Source organism: Zootoca vivipara, chromosome 2 (genome assembly GCF_965207765.1).
Source record: "Zootoca vivipara chromosome 2, rZooViv2.hap1.1, whole genome shotgun sequence".
NCBI classification, from domain to species: domain Eukaryota; kingdom Metazoa; phylum Chordata; class Lepidosauria; order Squamata; family Lacertidae; genus Zootoca; species Zootoca vivipara.
Genome location: NC_142584.1, coordinates 13,219,466 through 13,238,935, shown reverse-complemented (window position 1 = coordinate 13,238,935; position 19,470 = coordinate 13,219,466). Strand labels below are relative to the sequence as shown.

Genomic DNA, 19,470 nt, shown 5'->3' with positions numbered 1-19,470 from the left:
AAACCATAAAGAAATATACATGTTCTCCAGTTGAATAAAGCTTTCATCTATGTTGTGTCAAATGGGATGTTCCTCCTTATCCCAGCAACGTTTCTAAACTCAAAAGGGTGGTGACTTGAAGAGGGGAGATAAAACTAAGCCTGAGGAGCAGGTGGATAGTTTACATCTCAAAGTCACGCACAGGGGAGGCAAGTGGAGGGAAAGAGTGCCAGAAAGTAGCTAAAGGGCTGAGGCAAACAGCTGCTGAGGTGAACCTGAGTTGAGAGGGAAACCTTACTGAGGGCACAAGGTTGTTCCTGTAACACTTGCCTGGAGTTTTTACGGACACAGAGCCACGTTATTTGGAAAGCTGGAACTGTACTCTATGTACTAGCAAACCCCTATAAAACAGGGAGTTTACTTGGGAGAAAGAAGGAAGGGTGGGTTGTTTGAACGATAACTGAATTCCTTCTGCACACTGCTAGTAACAGAGAAAGGGAGGTACATTGCACTGTGCCATTAAACTTCAAATGATAGACTTGGACAACAGATCGGATTGGAATGAAGTCAGGAAAAGCTGCAGCTTTTTGCAACTTTTCAACAGGAAAAGTTGAAAAAACATATATAAACAAATAAAGCTGTACTCGATGGATGAAAGGATATATGATTTCTGACATGATTGAGAATTGCAAAGCCAGGGGCGGAGAACTTTAAAGCGTTAAGATCGGAATGTGGAAAATATGAGAACAACAGAAAGAAGGCAGGAACAAAGATATAGGCGATATTCTTCAGAGGTCCAGACTATGGGGAGCCCGGAAAAATTAATAATAATTTGGATTGTAATTTGTTTGGTTTTTATTTTAGTTTATTGTTTTTAATTGGATTATGATTATGATTTGATGGATATTTTAATTGGCTGTTTTTATTGGAAATTCAATAAAAATGATTTTTAAAAATCCCCAAAACAGCAAAAATAATTTTTCATTGAAACGGCACAGCATAAGGAATCTGTAGGAATGTGCCGCTGGATGCAGAGGGAGGGCAGAGGTGCAAGCCACTTGACAAAAAAGTCCATTTTCTTAATCATTCCAAAGAAATGGGCTGTCATTTTTCTAATATGAACTAAGCTGGGAAGACAGCGGGTGAATTTGCAGCCAGAGATAAATTGTCTGCAATCGGAACATCCTCGTTCCCCTGGACTGTCCCTGCTGTCAATAGGGCAAATGAAATTTCAATTCCATGCGAAAGCTGTCTCAACAGGACTCTTGGCACTGTAAGAAAAGAGAAATCTACAAAGCGGGGGCGAGAGATTGTAAGTGGATTGCGAAATAAGGGCTGGCATTCGGTCGGCCTCAAAAGCGAACATTCTTCCCCTTATTGACATCGATTATATGGATTTTAGGAAGGGCTGTCTTCATTCTTCCAAACTGCTCTGAATCATATCAAGATGAATGATTTTTCTTTTTGGTAAAGGAGCCAGTATCCTTTTCTAACCATATTGTCTCTGTTATATCCTGGTGGTGAAAAGAACTTGGAGCAGCCCAGGGGGGTTGGGGATACAAACAATAAAATTATTATAAAGTTGCTATGAAGCCCCTTTATAATAAACAAAATAGCATACTTCTTCACACACATTGCCCAGTTAAACTAAGGTGGAATCTAGACACATATAAAAAAGTATGAAAATGCCTTTTAAAAAAGAAAAAGAAAAAAAATGTTTTAAAGAATATATTGAATTTGCCATAAGCTCGCCATCACCACCTAGTGTCACATTTGTATAATGCACTTAAAACACACTTAACACGTTACTTTTGCAGCTGTATAGCTGAATTTCTGCAAGATGCCGTGAAGAGAACCAACTTGGATGTTTTTTCAAAGAGAATGAGCCAGTTCATGGAAGTTAGCCCCAGTAGTCATGATGGCAGTATTTTCTCCAGTCCATGTGGAACTTAATAATAATAATAATAATTTTATCATTTATACCCCGCCCATCTGGCTGGGTTGATTCTAGTATTACAAGAGGCAAAGGGAAAACCACTTTCTCCATTCCCCCCCACACACCTTGCATAATTTTAAACATCTCTACCATGTCCCTCAACTGAAAAGCGTTAAAAGTTTGTATCTTTCCGCATATGGGGGGGGGGTTGCTCCAGCCCTTGGTCATTTTGATTCCAAAGCAAAGCATTTGCTCATATTCCAAAGCAAAGCATTTGCTCATATTAGAAGCATTTGCTCATCTACCCTCAGGCAAAACCCAGCCCAGCCGAGACCTAATATTCTGGGGAAATGCAACAGGAACTGAAATGCCCACCAATGGCTGCGAGTCTCGCTTTTATGTAAACAGCAACATTGTCTTCTAAATGTCTTGAGTGCTGCGTTCTAGCAAAACACCCATCACCGAGATTGGCATGAGAGGAATGCCACAAGGTTAACAACACAGGCACAACTTCTGTGTTTTTAGCGGTTTCCTGACACACAGGACACACGCTGTCTTAGTGAAGTGTCTCTCCTAGCACTTATCACTGTGCCATTAAAAGCTTTGCCTGCTTCATTATGTGCATCAGGAAATGGCCGTAAGGAAACACGATGGAAATAAGGTGGCCATCAAAACATGGAGGGTTTGCAGCATCTTGCAGGGGTTATCTGGGTGCACAGAACTGGGGAAAGAACTTCCTTTCTATGTGCTTGGCTTGGAGGGAAGCACAACCTTTGAGGTCTCTCTCAGCAGAGTCTGGATCACCTATTCTGGGGGGACAAATCCTATATTCCTATAAAGATCACCAGGTCCCTTAGAAGATCTCCAATCAGGCTAGTTCTCTGGAAGTCTGCAGCAGACAGACATCCTGTTGTTGTTTTATTCCCCAACAAACACCCTCAAGTTAATCTACCCCCCTTTTTTTTATTACATTGCTTCTAGTCAGACCTGGCTAGCCCTTTTAAGTGCAGGGTTTATAAGGAGGTTGATCTAGCTTCTAAATAAAGTTCTGATTGGCCACAGAGACTACTGACATCAGCCACTGAGCATAACTCACCAACAAAACAATAGTCTACCTCTGTAAAGGGCCCTTTTTTGTATTACTTCTCAGATTTCCCATAAAAATGGGACGTTTGACTCTGGGGTTTCGGTCTCCTGAAATCAACTCAGCAGGATTCTGAAAAGGTACTCAGTCAGACCGTACTTTCTGTGAGAAACTCTGTGCATGCTCTGAAACCCACCTGTTATGTATTCAGTGGTGTGTGTTTGCTTGAGCTTGAGTCTGGACTAAGGATTCTGAGCGCTGTGTTCTGATTCGATACATGATATCCAATCACAGAACAACTCAGGATTTGGGCCTCTGCCATTGGCCCTTAAACTCTGAGTTACGATTCGCAGCTTGGAAGTGTAGATAGCCAATCACGTTGGGAGTGGGAGTGGCCCAGGCCTTCAGAAATGTATATAAGCAGTTGCTTTGCCCCTGTTGTCCGGTTCTGTTAGTTAAGTAAAGGTTCTTGCTGTTATCACTGTATCTTGACTCATAGGAACCCACTTATATTTCACTGCCTTTGCTTAAGTATATAACATGTAACTAGCTAATTTAGACTGAGTTTTTTAAATTTCATATTAAGTCTCTTTCCCCGAGTATTTGGCTTCACTGGCTTATATTATGCACAGCAAAGGATGCACTAGAACCTCCTTCGATCATTGTCCTTCTGCCATGCCAGCAGTAAAGGTCTCACGACTAGGAAATCACTAATAGACAAGAGCCTCCCTGATCCTTCGACAGTAAGCTAAGGAAAGAGACTGGTGCGCTCAGTACAATGTATGAGTTTGCACCATGTACAATTTGTGGTGATTTATATGGTGGGTGACTGCATCAGTAGAGGTAAAAGGTAAAGGACCCCTGGATGGTTAAGTCCAGTCAAAGGCAACTACAGTATGGGGTTGTGACACTCGTCTCTTCTTCAGGCCGAGGGAGCTGGTGTTTGTCCACAGACAGCTTTCCAGGTCATGTGGCCAGCAGGACTAAACCGCTTCTGGTGCAACAGGACACTGACGGAAGCCAGAGTGCACAAAAACGCTGTTTACCTTCCCACCGCAGTGGTGCCTATTTATCTACTTGCACTGGCATGCTTTCAAACTGCTAGGTTGGCAGGAGCTGGGACAGAGCAACGGAAGCTCACCCCGTCGTGGGGATTCGAACCGCCAACTTCCTGATTGGCAAGCCCAAGAGGCTCAGAGGTTTAGACCACAGTGCCACCCTCATCAACTGAGGCCCTATCGGAAGTCGCATACCCTCCAACGTGTCTCCGATGCAAATAAGGCTGTCCTAAGGAAAAGTGGACATTCTGGGATCAAATCAGAAACCGGGATAGCTTCTGTAAATCTGGGACTGTCCCTGGAAAATAGGGACACTTGCAAAGTCTGCAAGTCAAGACCCTACTGCTCACAGTCTAGTTCAGGCTTCCTCAACCTCGGCCCTCCAGATGTTTTGAGACATGTTTTGCCGCCATGACATCAGGGTCTACCAGCCATGACATCACCAGAGGCTGCCCCTAGCCATCAGGTTTCGGCCTTGAAATCTCAGGGTCTGAGATGTTCCTGACCTGGAGACCCTAATGCAGGCATCCCCAACCTTTGGCCCTCCAGATGTTTTGGACTACAATTCCCATCATCCCTAACCACCGGTCCTGCTAGCTAGGGATCATGGGAGTTGTAGGCCAAAAACATCTGGAGGGCCAAGGTGGAGGAAGCCTGGTCTAGTTGGTTTTGCACAGATGATGGCAGACTTAAACATAGAGAGCATCATAATTGCTACCTTAGCTGGCAGCCAGTGGCGGAGCTTCATGCTCCGGCACCGGGGGCGGGGCACGTCTCCCGGAGGGGCGGGGCATGCTGTGCCTCCTGGAGGGGCATGGCGCACGTTCTGGGGTGGGGGCGCACCTCCCGGAGGGGTGTGGGCCACGTTCCGGGGTGGGGCGCGCCTCCCGGAGGGCTGTGGCGCACGTTCCGGGGGTGTGGCACGCCTCCCGGAGGGGCGTGACACGCGTTCTGGGGGCGGGGCGGGTGCCTGTGATGGCGCTCCTTGGAGCCCGTCGCTCAGGGCGGCCCACCCCCACCGCCCCCATCTTCCTACACCCCTGCTGGCAGCATTCACCGTCACTGGGTGCCATAAGCGATAGGCCTCCGAACAGGCTTCCTCTCTGCCCGTCCACTGCATTGCATACACATACCCAATTCCTGCTGGCCATACAACACCACAGATCCATTCTTATTGTCTGGGGCTCCTCTTGCTAAAAGAGTCGTAAATTTGGCACTGTGCATATGCAATCTGACTTCAGATTTCAGAGAAAAGGCACCTGGGGCCCTCTTGTGGCCAGAGAGAGAGAAGAGTGGTTTCTCTTCAAGAGTGGTTTCAATGTTCTTCTATGGAATGCTCCTAGGAGTCTAGAGTCTATGTACAAGGCTGGGCATGGGCAGAGATACAGAGTCTGTCGGCTGGTCTTTATCCTTCTCCAAAGGTTCTGCATCGTAGCTGCCCCTGCCCCTGAGAATAGCCAATCGTTCCGCAAAGGTCTTTGGGTCGTGGTGAAGGACAAAGGTATAAAGCACAAAGGCCAGGATTGCACCAGCCAGTGGCCCCACCCAGAACATCTGCAGGGACAAAGAGAAGAAACAGTTTGTGCTGATGGAAGGCTAGAGGAGGATGCAGTTCAATTACCCAAAACATCACCTGCTCCCACTTCATAGGGGTAGAAAAGAATTGCGTCAGAATGAAAGGAAGGGGCCCTGATCCAGGGAAGTTAGGCCACATTCACCCCATAAATTCAACTGTTTTTGCAGCAGAATTTTTTGAAGCCGACCCTCAAGTACAGCCGAAGGCAGTATTATTCAATCTCGCAAAAGTGAAAGCGCCTCTGTATTTCAGAATCGTTAAATTATGCAAATAGGATGCCTATAGTGTCAAATGACTAGGAGGACAATAATCCTACCATGGATAAAATTTCCTTATTGTGGCCAGCTCATTCTGTCGCTCGATATCATACAGGCTCTCCTATATAGGTTCTGTGAGGAGAATCGGGGCCTCTTTTAAGCCTGGGGCCATCCCAGGTAGTGGCTGAATCTTCACCCCATAGACACAATCCCCGCTCCCTTCTGGCTTCAAGGAAAGGGTCAGAAAGGAGGCGACTTACCCATTGCTTTGTAAACTTCCCGACTACAACTGAACGGCCAAAAGATTTGGCTGGATTCATGGAACAGGTGGTGTAGTAATGCTAGGAAGGAGAAATGGGAAGAGAGGTGTCTGGACAAGCATATTTTGCTGGGTTCATCCTCCCCCCTTCTCTGAATCTCCATTAAGTGAAGGGCATCAGATGCACGACTTTGAGCTGCAATAATTTTGGAGAAAACAAGCATGCCAAGAGCTGAGGGAATGGAGATCCTGCGGCCCTCCAGATATTGGTGAACTGCAGTGCCCATCACTCCTTACCATTGGCCATACTGGCCGAGGCTGATGGGAGTTGGAGTCTCACAAACAACTTGAAGAGCCACAGGTTCCCCATCCCTGCTATAGCAGGTCCCCGGATATTGACTTTTACAAGTCACTTACAGTCAGAGCTCATCCACAATTACATTTTGCCCTATGCTTTTTCTAGGCACAGGCGTGTGCTTGTTTTTGTGTCGTCGTCGTCTGTCGCCCCAGGCGCTTTCCTCCATGAAAATCCATTCTTTAATGCTAAATCGGAGCAAACGGCAGTTCAGGTTCCCCTCAGATTACCATTTGTTCCAATTCAGAGATAAAGAGTGGGTGTTCACAGGGTGTTCACAGACACAACACTTTAAAGCTTGGACCTGTGCCTAGGAATGTGGCACAATAGGAAGTCCAGATGAGCCCTTACTCATTAGGACTGGAGTCATCAGAAACAATGCTGGATTTACGTATAAGCTAAACAAGCTATAGCTTAGGGCCCCACTCTCTTGGGACCCCCAAAAATGTAAAGAAAAAAAAAACCCTGGATGTACATTTCCAAAATATAAGATAGAAAAACAAATAAAATAAAACCTACATACCTATGATGTAAGTCATGGGCCCTGCCTGCTAGCCTGCTCCGTAAAATATCACTGGTTTGCTCTTTTCTATATATAGGGTGCCTACATTCTGCATGGACTGGTTGCATGACAACATCTGCAAACGGCTTTAGATACCTATTACGTAGGTCCATAAATTACCATATAGCATACTGTACAGTGGTACCTCGGTTTATGAACACAATTGGTTCCGGAAGTCTGTTCATAAACTGAAGTGTTCATAAACTGAAGCGAACTTTCCCACTGAAAGTAATGGAAAGTGGATTGATCCGTTCCAGACGGGTCCGCGGACTACTTAACCTGAAGCGTACTTAACCCAAAGCATGGGTGTAATTGGTTCCAGAAGTCTGTTCATAAACTGAAGCGTTCATAAACTGAAGCGAACTTTCCCATTTAAAATACAGTGGTACCTCTACTTACGAATTTAATGCGTTCTGAACGCACATTTGTAAGTCGAAAAAATGTGTAAGTCGAATCCCATTGGAATGCATTGGGAGAAAAAATTCGTAAGTCGAAGCAACCCTATCTAAAAATTCATAAGTAGAAAAAAAATCCTATCTAAACTGCATCCAAGATGGCGGACGGAGCTCCATTCGTAAGTAGAAACATTCATAAGTAGAGTCATTCGTAAGTAGAGGTACCACTGTAATGGAAAGTGAATTAATCCATTCCAGATGGGTCCGCGACGTTCGTAAACTGAAAATTTGTAAAACCGAGGTGTTCATAAACCAAGGTTCCACTGTATATTCAACACAAAAACCAGTGACAATTTGTTGTTGACAAAGGACAGCTGGATATATAAAGGGCCCCATTACCTTCAGTAGCTTAGGGCCTCATCAAACCTAAAACTGGCCCTGATCAGAAGACTTCTCTGTAGGTTCCCCACCTCATGACTGACTTCTGAGAATGAAGTAGGTTAGCCTACTGGCAGAATTGCTGCTGTGCTTCCCCTCTCTTGTAATCAATGGGCTCACATTATTTCTGCACATGTCTGGAAGATCCACACGCTGGAATCTGTGGTGCCCTCTGCACTCTTTGGGTAAGGTGCTCTCCAGGATCTCACCCATTAGAGAGTTACCCCATATCTAGATTATGTCTATAAATTCTCAGTCGGGGAGGCCCCAAATACCAATGATCATAGGATTTGGGGGCTCATTCTTACTGCCACTCAGAGGCGCCATCTGGGGAGGGGGGTGAGAGGCCTTGGGCCTGCCTGCTGCCACTACCCCCCCCCCAAAAAAAAACAAAAAACAAAATTGCCATCTACCACTTCCTCTGTGTGGAATTTATAAACCAATCCCTCCACTAAGCCTGGGTGGTTTGTCATAAAATTAACACGTTTCCTGTTTAAACTTTACTAACACCTTGCTTCTTAAGAGCATTCAGCTCTTTAATGGAGCACCTAGTTAAATATACAGGTAACTTTCCCTTCTGATTTTTATTTTGCATTTTGTAATTTGAGCATCTCCTTCCAGCATTCTACAGATTGCAGTAGTTGGTCACCAGCAAAAGTTACTGCCTCCTTTGCTCATCAGACCCCCTGAGGTTTTTAAACTGCCCCAGGCCCAGGTCCTCCACTTACCCCAATTAAGTGTCCCAGGGCAACTGAGACACCGATCATGATAGCTGGAGAACCTTTGTTTCGGCTGCTGTCGGTGGACACAAAATAGCTTAGAACCAGCTGCAATGTCAAAAGGAGCTCGATGGACACAGCTTGTCCGGATGAGACGTTGACCCTCACCTGGGGAGGAGGAAGAGGAAATAGTGAAAGAGCTTTTGGGGGACCACAGTGTACCACCACCAAAGCTGCCAATCTCTTAGACTTGCTCACTACCAGATGAAAAGTGAAAACCTCCTCACCTAAAAAGTAAGGATGTGAGAGGGAGGGATCTGGAGGCCTTGATTTTCCTTTCTGCCAATCTGGGCAGCTTCCAACATATATAAAAACACAAGTAAACTTTAAACATTAATGAAGAAAACTTCCCTATATAGGGCTGCCTTCAGATGTCTTCTAAAGGTTGTAATGTTACTTATCTCCTTGGCTCAAGGATCGCATAACCCACACCCTCCAACATTTCTCTGATGAAAATAGGGAGGTCCTAAGGAAAACCAGGACATTATGGGATGAAATCAGAAACCAGAGTGGCTTCTGTAAATTCAGGGCTGTCCCTGGAAAATAGGGGCACTTGGAAGGTCTGTGACTGTTTTGGCCGGGACTAATGGGAGTTGGAGTCCAAAAACATCTGGAGAACCACAGCTTCTCCATCCCTAATGCTACCTGGAGGGAACATGTTATGCCAGGGGTCAGCAAACCTTTTCAGCAGGGGGCCGGTCCACTGTCCCTCAGACCTTGTGGGGGGCCGGGCTATATTTTGGGAAAGAAAATGAACGAACTCCTATGCCCCACAAATAACCCAGAGATGCATTTTAAATAAAAGGACACATTCTACTCATGTAAAAACACGCCGATTCCCGGACCGGATTTAGAAGGTGGTTGGGCCGGATCCAGCCCCCAGGCCTTAGTTTGCCTACCCATGTGTTATGCCCTCCCCTGGCTGGAAGCAGCGGTGTAGCGAGCCGCCGCGACACCCGGAGCGGCAAATTGCTATGCACCCGGGGGGGGGGGTGGCATCGTAACAACACATGCACTGCTACGTAACGACGCATGCGTCGTTACATGGCGGGGTATCACTGCCCCCCGTGCCTCCAAAAAGGCCTTTTACCTGGAGTTTGTAGCTGGAGGCGTGCGGCTTTGGAGGCGCCGAGGGGCGGTGATACCCCGCTATGCAACACGCATGCGCAGCATCCTGCGGGGTATCGCTGCCGCCCCGCTGACTCCAAAGCCGCGCGCCTCCAGCTCCAGGTAGAAAGCCCGCTCGGCACTGCGCCCACCCCCATGACTCCCAAGCCGAGCCTCCCAATAAAAAGTCCACTCGGCGCCCAGAGTGGAACCCGGGGCGGACTGCCCCCATCACCCCCCCCCATTGCGACGCCCCCTGGCTGGAAGAACATAATACCTTAGGGCACTTTGGAGGGTCTGCACTCACCAGTTCAGACCCTACAAGCTTATATGTGAGATTAAGGGTGGTTGTTGTTGTTGTTGTTGTGGCAACAACGTACACATGCTTGCATTGAACTAAATCTGCCATTTTGCCACCCACTCAATGACATGTGTGACAGCCCCATGATTACTGTGGCAACCACAAAGTCCTGAGCTGCCCCAGAGTTGGAGTCCTCAGCATGGAGGTCCAAGTCCGCCAGGATCAACCATCTGGGAGTCTTCAACACCACCTTCAAGACCACCTCCGACAGCTCAGGCAGGGTGGTGAGGTGGGCAAGTAAAGCAGCCAAACCCCCTAGTCTGTCCTTATTGCCCAGATGCCCAGAACCAGGTGAGACCCTCTAGATCCCCACCCAAGTGGAAAAGAAACATGGAAAGCGTGGTGGCATGCCTACAGACGACAGAAACTTCCCCTTCCCCATCCCACAGCTCTGCTCTGATGCTGCGTTGTGCACCACTCAGCTTATTGACCCGGACTTTCTTTGGATAAATACCATGATATTTGGCCCCGTATACCTGAAGGAGCATCTCCACCCCCATCGTCCAGCCCGGACACTGAGGTCCAGCTCTGAGGGCCTCCTGGCGGTTTCCTCACTGCGAGAAGTGAGGTTACAGGGAACCAGGCAGAGGGCCTTCTGGGTAGTGGCGCCCACCCTGTGGAATGCCCTCCCACCAGATGTCAAGGAAATAAACAACTATCTGACTTTTAGAAGACATCTGAAGGCAACCCTGTGTAGGGAAGTTTTTAACGTTTAATGTTTTATCATGTTTTTAATATTCTGTTGGAAGCTGCCCAGAGTGGCTGGGGAAACCCAGCCAGAAGGGTGGGGTACAAAATAGTTTACACAGAGTAATATTAAATTATTGACAATTAGATGTGTATTAGGATAATAAGAATATACACATCTGTATATTAAGGTATGGTGATGTAACCATTTTCTTTCTTTCCTTCCTTCCTTCCTTCCTTCCTTCCTTCCTTCCTTCCTTCCTTCCTTCCTTCCTTCCTTCCTTCCTTCCTTCCTTCCTTCCTTCCTTTCTTCTCTTTTTAGGACCCAGGTGGCGCTGTGGGTTAAACCACAGAGTCTAGGGCTTGCTGATCAGAAGGTCGGCGGTTCGAATCCCTGCAACGGGGTGAGCTCCCATTGCTCGGTCCCAGCTCCTGGCCACCTAGCAGTTCGAAAGCACGTCAAAGTGCAAGTAGATAAATAGGGACCGCTCCGGCGGGAAGGTAAACGGCATTTCCGTGCGCTGCTCTGGTTCGCCAGAAGCAGCTTTGTCATGCTGGCCGCATGACCCGGAAGCTGTCTGTGGACAAACGCCGGCTCCCTCGGCCTATAGAGCGAGATGAGCGCCGCAACCCCAGAGTCGGACACGACTGGACCTGATGGTCAGGGGCCCCTTTACCTTCTCTTTTTATGAATGACATTCTTCTAATGAAATATTATTATTTTTTAAATGTAACAGAAACAACAGAAACAACAGACTGGCTGTTTTAGACAGGCCTTGCCTCATCCTTGCCTTTCCTGGAGACGGCAAACATTCAGAAGACAGAAACTGAGACAGACGTACCGTACTGGCGCCTAAACTTCCCCGTATGTCCTCAGGAGTCACCGCATAAAGGACGGCTGCTCCGGCAATGCCTCCGACCACCTGGGCAATTACATAGCAGGCTGCCCTCACCAATGAGACACGAGAGCCAAGCAGGAACGCCAGGGTCACCGCCGGGTTGAGGTGGGATCCGCTGGCATGCCAGGCTATCTGGACAGCGGTGGCCGCAGCCAAGTTGAAGGTGATGGCAGTCTGCAGGACAGAGGGCTTCTCTGGCCAATTCATCTCCGAGCCCAGGCCAAAGAAGACAAAGATGGCGGTGGCCAGGAATTCTGCAAAGGCAGCCCGGTAAAAAGCCACCATCAGCAGTTCCCTCCACATCCTGAAAAGAGGTTGGAAGACGGTTCTGTGTGTGTATTCTGCCTTGCCTCTTGATTCCTTTCCTCCTGATGGTCAAGCACGAAGCAAACAAGCAAGTGTTTGCAACATACTGGGCTGGACCAGGAAACTTCAGGTTTATATCACAGCAGCCTTTATTTTCCCACCTCTCTGTATGGCACTGCCCACATTCCTGAAGGGATGGAGATATTAGGAAATTTGAGGGCTGCTGGCTCCTCCTTTGGAAACACAGGGAGAGGCAACACAGGTGCCATATAATAATCCATTCTGTACTTGTAAGGAATCAAACTTTTAGGGTGGCAGTGCCTACTTGGGAACCTCCCTGCCTATTGACAGCTGGCAGGCACCTTCTGAACTCGGCACCTCCTTAAAATCCTTCCGTTTAGGCAAAAGCCAATTCAGATGTGCTAAAAAGTTACATGGGTTTTAATTTCATTTTAGCTATCAATTTCAGTTCCGCTTCTAATGTTCTAAACACCCTGTTTTCTGCTGCTACTTATTGATAATTTAAATGATTTATTCTCCTTGTAAACCACAGGGAGGTTTTATTTGCAGATGTAATTTTTGCAGAATAAATAAAGCTTTTTCCTGGAGAGGAAACAGCAGCGGAGATTGCTGAGAGACTCGCCTAAACATAAAGTTCTGTGCGTAAGCATCATTGTGTGTGTGTGTGTGAGAGAGAGAGAGAGAGAGAGAGAAAATATTGGTGAGAACCAGGAAGTCTCCATATCTCACCTCAGCATATATGTTTTTCTTATAATTATAAAAGTATTTATATGTTGCTGTCTCATAAAATGCCGCTGTGCTAGCATACAGCAATATAAAACCATGAAAACATTAAGAGCTGTACAGAGCAATCATGAAGCAAACATTGTCTCCCTCACACTTGTCAAAATAGCCGCCATTATTTCCCACCTGACACTCTCCCTGGCCCCATCCCTGGCGCTTTCAACGCACCAGAAATAGATGCTTGGTGTTACTGAAGACAGCACAATAGATACAGCGCCTGTTTGAAAAAGCTCTTCCCCCCTTTTTTTAAATGAAGGTCACACACATCTCCAGTTTTGATAAAAGAGCCATTACAGCCATGTCATTGAAAAGCTGGTGGGCTGCATCATAAAGAGGAGGTTTTACGGCTGCAGAGAATGTACCTGCTATTGGCAAGGCAGTCTGCCCTTGCTAGAGATTAGCACAATGCGAGAGGGGAGAGAGGCAGTCCCTGCCCTGCCCCATGGCAAAAAAAGAGACAGCAGTGGCTGCTACCCAGATTCGAACCGCCAACCTTTTGATCGGCAAGCCCAAGGCTCAGTGGTTTAGACCACAGCACCACGCGCGTCCCACAGAAAAATGTAATTAGATGCATATATATATATATATATATATATATATATATATATATACACACACACACACACACACACACACACACACACACACACACACATATATATATATATATATATATATATATATATATATATATATATACATACTGTATAGGGACCCAAGTGGCGCTGTGGGTTAAACCACAGAGTCTAGGGCTTGCTGATCAGAAGGTTGGCGGTTCGAATCCCTGCAACGGGGTGAGCTCCCGTTGCTCGGTCCCAGCTCCTGCCCACCTAGCAGTTCGAAAGCACATCAAAGTGCAAGTAGATAAATAGGGACCGCTCCGGCGGGAAGGTAAACGGCGTTTCCGTGCGCTGCTCTGGTTCGCCAGAAGCAGCTTTGTCATGCTGGCCACATGACCCGTCTGCGGACAAAAGCTGGCTCCCTCGGCGTATAGAGCGAGATGAGCGCTGCAAGCCCAGAGTCGGACACCTACTGGTGTGTGTGTGTGTGTGTGTGTGTGTGTGTGTGTGTGTATATATATATATATGGAAAAATTGGAAACCGGGGTGGGGGTCCAAGGGGTCTAAGTAATCCCAGGAGTATAACAATTGAAAATGATGTGAATGTATAAAAACACTGCTTAAAAAATTAAAATAAAATATTTTTAAAAATGACTGGTCACCTTCAAAGGTAGCCCCATGTACAGCACATTGCAGTAGTCCACGTGGGAGATAACCAGAGCATGCACCACTCTGGCGAGACAGCCCGCGAGCAGGTAGGGTCTCAGCCTGCGTACCAGATGGAGCTGGTAGACAGCTGTCCTGGACACAGAACTGACCTCCGCCTCCCAAAATGAATGCACACCTGGTCCTTCAAAGCCGGGATCTTACAAACCTCGGGTAAATGCCTGGAACCCCTGGAATCTTGCACCACTCAGAGATTGAGGTGATGTGCAACAAGAGACTATGGTGTGCAGTGCAGCCTCAGCGCTTGCACAGAGACAGGATGTAGAAGGAATGTCACCTCTCTGTGCAATGTGGCAAAGTCAATTTACAAACCCGCAGTGTGAGAAACGCAAACACACCAGGTTTAATGCGCCAGGATGTGAAACTGAGAGATGACATTCCAGGGCTGCAAAGTTTTAACAGAAAAAGGCAGCTAACAGAAGAGGAGCTGTTCCGTGGAAGGGTTAGTATGAGTCATACTTTTGGCTCATCTGGCTCAGTGTTGCATGCAATGACAAGCATGGTGGCCCTCCACGATTTATGACATTTATTTATCTCTCTCTTAGCCATGCCGGGGACTTTGCACCTTCTGCATCCAACACAGATGCTCTGCCACTGAGTTACGGCCCTTCCCCATATCACCGTCAATAATCAATCAATCAATCAATCAATCATCACCATCACCAAGTTGGACTACCTATGGAGGTAACTATCCAACATTTCAGTTGTGCAGCCTCAGACCCAGAGAACAACAACAGAACATAACTTGGGGTTGTTGCTTTTTAATGCTAAAGGAGCAACTCGGCACATTTACTCCAAACGTGTCTTCTCCAGAGTGACCCTAGGAGCCAATCCTCAGGATCCAGCTCACCCCCTTTCGCTCTGATTGGCTCCAATCAGCACAAAGAGTGAGAACACTTCTCAGTGGTGAAAAGGTTCCCTTTCATGCTGAACCAAGCAGAGGGCCTTCTCGGTAGTGGCACCCGCCCTGTGGAACACCCTCCCATCAGATGTCAAACAACTATCTGACACAGGGGTCAGCAACCTTTTCCACTGTCCCTCAGACCATGTGGTGGGCCGGACTATATTTTGAAAAATAATAATGAACAAATTACTATGCCCCACAAATAACCCAGAGATGCATTTTAAATACAGTATTTTTCGTTCCATAAGACACACTTTTTTCCTCCTAAAAAGTAAGAGGAAATGTCTGCGCGTCTTATACAGCGAATGCATGGTCCCTGGAGCTGAATTGCCCAGGGGCTAAAGGCAAATCGTGTTGCTTTTTGTTTTGTTTTTTAAGAAAGAGCTAAAGGCTAACAAGAGGGAATGAGCCAGTTGAAAGGAACCCACTCACCAGCTGAGATCGGGGAGGGAGATAAGAGAGCTAGTTCCCTTCCCGGCCCCTCCCGGCCCCTTGCCTAGGCCTCAATTGTTGTCTGCAGAGGGAGACATGTGACTGGCTGATTAGATTATCTGTCTGGAAACTGTAGAAATGGGTCGCTTTCCTTGAGAAGCTGCAGAACAGTAAGTTGAACCCCATAAAAACAGGATTTTCCCCTTTGCAAGGAAACTCAGCAACTTTGAGCTGATCCTAAAAATGGAGCTTTCCCCCTTTGCAAAAAAGATGCACAACTCTAAGCTGCCCCCCCAATGGGGTTTTCCCCATTTGCAAAAAAAGCTGCACAACTTTGAGCTGATCCTAACAAAAAATGGAGCTTTCCCCCTTTGCAAAAGAAGCTTCCTCAAATATTTATTCCGTTCTCATCCTGGGGCAAAGTTCTCAACCTGAGGTACTACTTCCGGGTTAGCAGAGTTTGTAACCCGACGTGTTTGTAACCCGAAGCGTTTGTAACCCGAGGTACCACTATACAGTGGAACCTTGATTACCAAACACCTTGGTATGGAAACATTTTGGCTCCCGAACGCTGAAAACATGGAAGCAAGTGTTCCGGTTTTTGAACGTCTTTTGGAAGCCGAACGTCCGATGTGGCTGTTGGCTATTGTTTCTGGGGCGCCTGCGCCAATTGGAAGCTGTAGCTTGGTTTTCTAACGTTTCAGAAGTTGAACGGATTTCTGGAACAGATTACGTTTGAGAACCAAGGTACCACTGTATCCGCTTTTAATGCAAGCTACTTCTCCTCCTCCTCCCCCTCTTCCTCTGTTTGTCCGATTGTCTGCCTGCCTGCCTGTCTCCTCCCCACCTCCCCATGCAGAGAGCCCAGAGGAGCACCCTGGGGAGCACACAGGTGGGTGGGATCCTACCCACTCCAAGCCAGAGTGCAGAGAACACCCTGGGCCTGCACCCTTGGCAGGGGCCAACCTAGACCTAGGTATGCCACTGTCTGCACCTGACAAAGGAAAAAATTCGCCCCACCTTCCACTTTGGCAAGCATCAGTGGGTAGGCAATCACCTGCAATCTTGCTCTGCTTCTCCCTAGTGTCACGGTCCGGTCGGCGGGCAGTTGAAGCCCTGACTGAGGACGTCAGGACCAGAGGCAAGATGGTGATGTAGAAGCAGGAACAGGTGCAGGGCTGAGGGTCCAGCAGCAGGCAGTCACAGGGTCAAGGAGCAAGGCAGAGGCGAAGGTCTGGGAGTCAAGGAGCAAGGCGTCGGCAAGGCAAAGGTCCAGGGGTCGAGGATCAAGGCGTCGGCAAGGCAAGGGTCCAAGGAGCGAGAGGCCAGAGGCAACCAGGCAGGGATAGCGTTGCTGTGGCCAAGAGCTGAAGGGAAATGCTGAGCTTTTATCCCTCCCAGCTCCTGCCACCAGGTGCAGAGTGGCCTCACCTGAGTGACCACTCCTTGCTTCTCCAGCACAAGCTGAGGCAGGCCCCAGTCCTGCAAAGCACTACAGGCCCCACAGCCCGATTCCTGCCCATACTCCTGACACCTAGGAACTGTTCAGGATGTGCATAAAAGATGCAATATTTTGGGGGATGGGGAAAGGTTTGCAGAAGTCCAGAATGAGTTCCCCAAACTTTCAGTACATGCCCATAAACATTTGACATTTACGTTATGGAACTATATTAGACGCTAAATGATGAGATGCAAAGGCATAACAGGCCATTTTAGATGTAGCAGAGGTGTGTTGGCATGCATTTATGAAATACTGATGGAAGTGGAATCTAAGCGTAATAAATTCAAGATGCAACGGGGAAAGATATTAAAATCAGTTTCTCAGATTGAAAAAAAATGGAAATATATTTATAAAGCGGGATTAATGGATACATTGAATGTGGCATTTAAAGAAAGCTTCTGTAAGATAATCTCACTGTGGTACTGCAAGCCGGCAAAGGTTGAATAAAATGTACAGACACAAATGTAATGTATGTTTGAGATGCAGGAAAAAGATGAAAGAGGCCGATTTTCTCCACCGTATTTTGTGGAGCTGGAAAGTTGCAAAACCATTTGGAATGAGAATTGCTGACAAAATGTTACAGAAGATAAATCTGTGTTTTCTCCAAGAGCAATACTTCTGAATGTATATATGATGATTGAAAGTACCCCAAACTGGAAGAAATCTAATGCTGCTGAGTCCTGACACAGAATATCAGCATCCTATATCCCATATTATTTTCAGATAATGAACACGGCAACTGTACACATCCCATCAGATAGAGAAAATGGGTCGAAATGGTGGGGGAAATGTATGGGTTTTAGGAAAGGACCTACAGAACTGATTGTGTGAGACATCAAATATTATACATTTTATGTGAATTTTCTTTCTCTCGTCTTGAGTTTGAGTTAGATCGCTAAAGGATATTTTAAAGAAGCATTTAAAAATGTGAATGTGTTCAGTCTGCATATTTAACTCAAAGGCATTTGCAATAATTTGTCATATTTTGGTTGACCCTCATAAAAGATATTGCCTATCTATGGGGTATGGAGCTTCTTACGGACCTGCATGGCTGCCTTTGTATGATATTATATTATAAAGGTAAGGTATCTAACCCATTTTACATTATATGATATGATATGATTATATGATATGATATGATAAAAAATTAAAACCTTGATGCAATTTCTTCTTCTACAAAATTGCTAAGGGAGTTTTGTCTACCTAGGTCAGGCATCCCCAAACTTCGGCCCTCCAGATGTTTTGGACTACAATTCCCATCATCCCTGACCACTGGTCCCATTAGCTAGGGATCATGGGAGTTGTAGGCCAAAACATCTGGAGGGCCGCAGTTTGGGGATGCCTGACCTAGGTGTTTGAGAAGCACAACAACCCAATGGTTCCCAAGAGGGGTGCCAACTTGAATAAAATATTGGGGAGGGGGCAGGTAAGCCCTGCCTGGCATAATTGATCACATGACACAGTGCACCCACACCATTTGAATGGCAGTGTCCATCAACTTGGGGGGGGGAATTCCAGCCACCTCAAATATTCTTTTGGGGGGGGGCAAAGGGACCTTGGCCCCTAGGAGCTTGCTCCTATGGTTCCCAAATTTCCCCATCTGTGGACCACTTGAAAATCGCTGAGGGTCGTAGCAGACCACTAATTCTTTTTCCTGCCTGCTGTAGCAATTGTAATGTGCTGTGTTAGGTGCTGTGTGCTTTTAATTGCATTTTTATTGCCTCCTCCGTTTCTTACACTGGATTTTATTGGATTGCAATGTGAGTTCTATGGTAAGTGTTTCTTCACAGATACACTGCAAATCACCCGAATGAAGCTCACAGACCACAGTTTGGGAAACGTGACCAGTGCCAGATTTACGTATCAGCTAAACAAGCTATAGTTTAGGGCCCCACTCTCTTGGGGACCCCAAAAAATATTAAAGGGGGAAAATGGATGTACTTTTCCAAAATATAAGATAAAAAATAAAAAAATAAAAGCAACATACAGCAACAGTGTTTTGTGTTGTGTAGACTCCTGTGATGTAGGTCATGGTAGCCTGCTCCCTAAAATATCACTGGTTTGCCCATTTCTATATAGAGTGGTACCTTGGTTTTCAAACTTAATCCGTTCTGGAAGTCTGTTCCAAAACCAAAGCATTTGAATTAATAATTATTTCACTATTAATATACTACTTCTTAATTGTATTTCACTATTAATATACAGTGGTACCTCGGTTTAAGTACACAATTGGTTCCGGAAGTCTGTACTTAAGCTGAAGCGAACTTTCCCATTGAAAGTAATGGAAAGTGGATTAATCCATTCCAGGCGGGACCGCGGAGTACTCAACCTGAAGCATACTTAACCCGAAGTATGAGTGTAATAGGTTCTGGAAGTCCGTACTTAACCTGAAGCGTACTCAACCTGAAGCGAACTTTCCCATTGAAAGTAATGGAAAGTGGATTAATCCGTTCCAGATGGGTCCGCGGAGTACTTAAACTGAAAGTACTCAAACCGAAGCGTACT

General features: G+C 46.5%; 1 protein-coding gene across 1 annotated transcript; it reads right to left on the bottom strand.

The window, feature by feature from the left end:
* Positions 1-5,264: 5,264 nt before the first annotated feature.
* On the bottom strand, positions 5,265-12,566 carry LOC118081453 (aquaporin-6-like). The gene is made up of 4 exons (XM_060272027.2): positions 11,676-12,566; positions 8,628-8,786; positions 6,151-6,231; positions 5,265-5,611 (listed from the first exon to the last, which is right to left on the bottom strand). Exons 1-4 carry the CDS (start codon positions 12,033-12,035, stop codon positions 5,405-5,407), a joined length of 807 nt encoding a protein of 268 aa, XP_060128010.1. The 5' UTR covers positions 12,036-12,566; the 3' UTR covers positions 5,265-5,404.
* Positions 12,567-19,470: the final 6,904 nt, after the last annotated feature.

Bases quoted from the DNA above. Each gene is read 5' to 3' on its own strand.
- LOC118081453 (XM_060272027.2), bottom strand. From the start codon at position 12,035: ATGTGGAGGGAACTGCTGATGGTGGCTTTTTACCGGGCTGCCTTTGCA. The intron at 8,787-11,675 runs GTACGTCTGTCT...CCTCCTCCCCAG, and splicing joins GAAGTTTAGGCGCCAGTACG to GTGAGGGTCAACGTCTCATC. The intron at 6,232-8,627 runs GTAAGTGGAGGA...TCTCCTTCCTAG, and splicing joins CCCTGGGACACTTAATTGGG to CATTACTACACCACCTGTTC.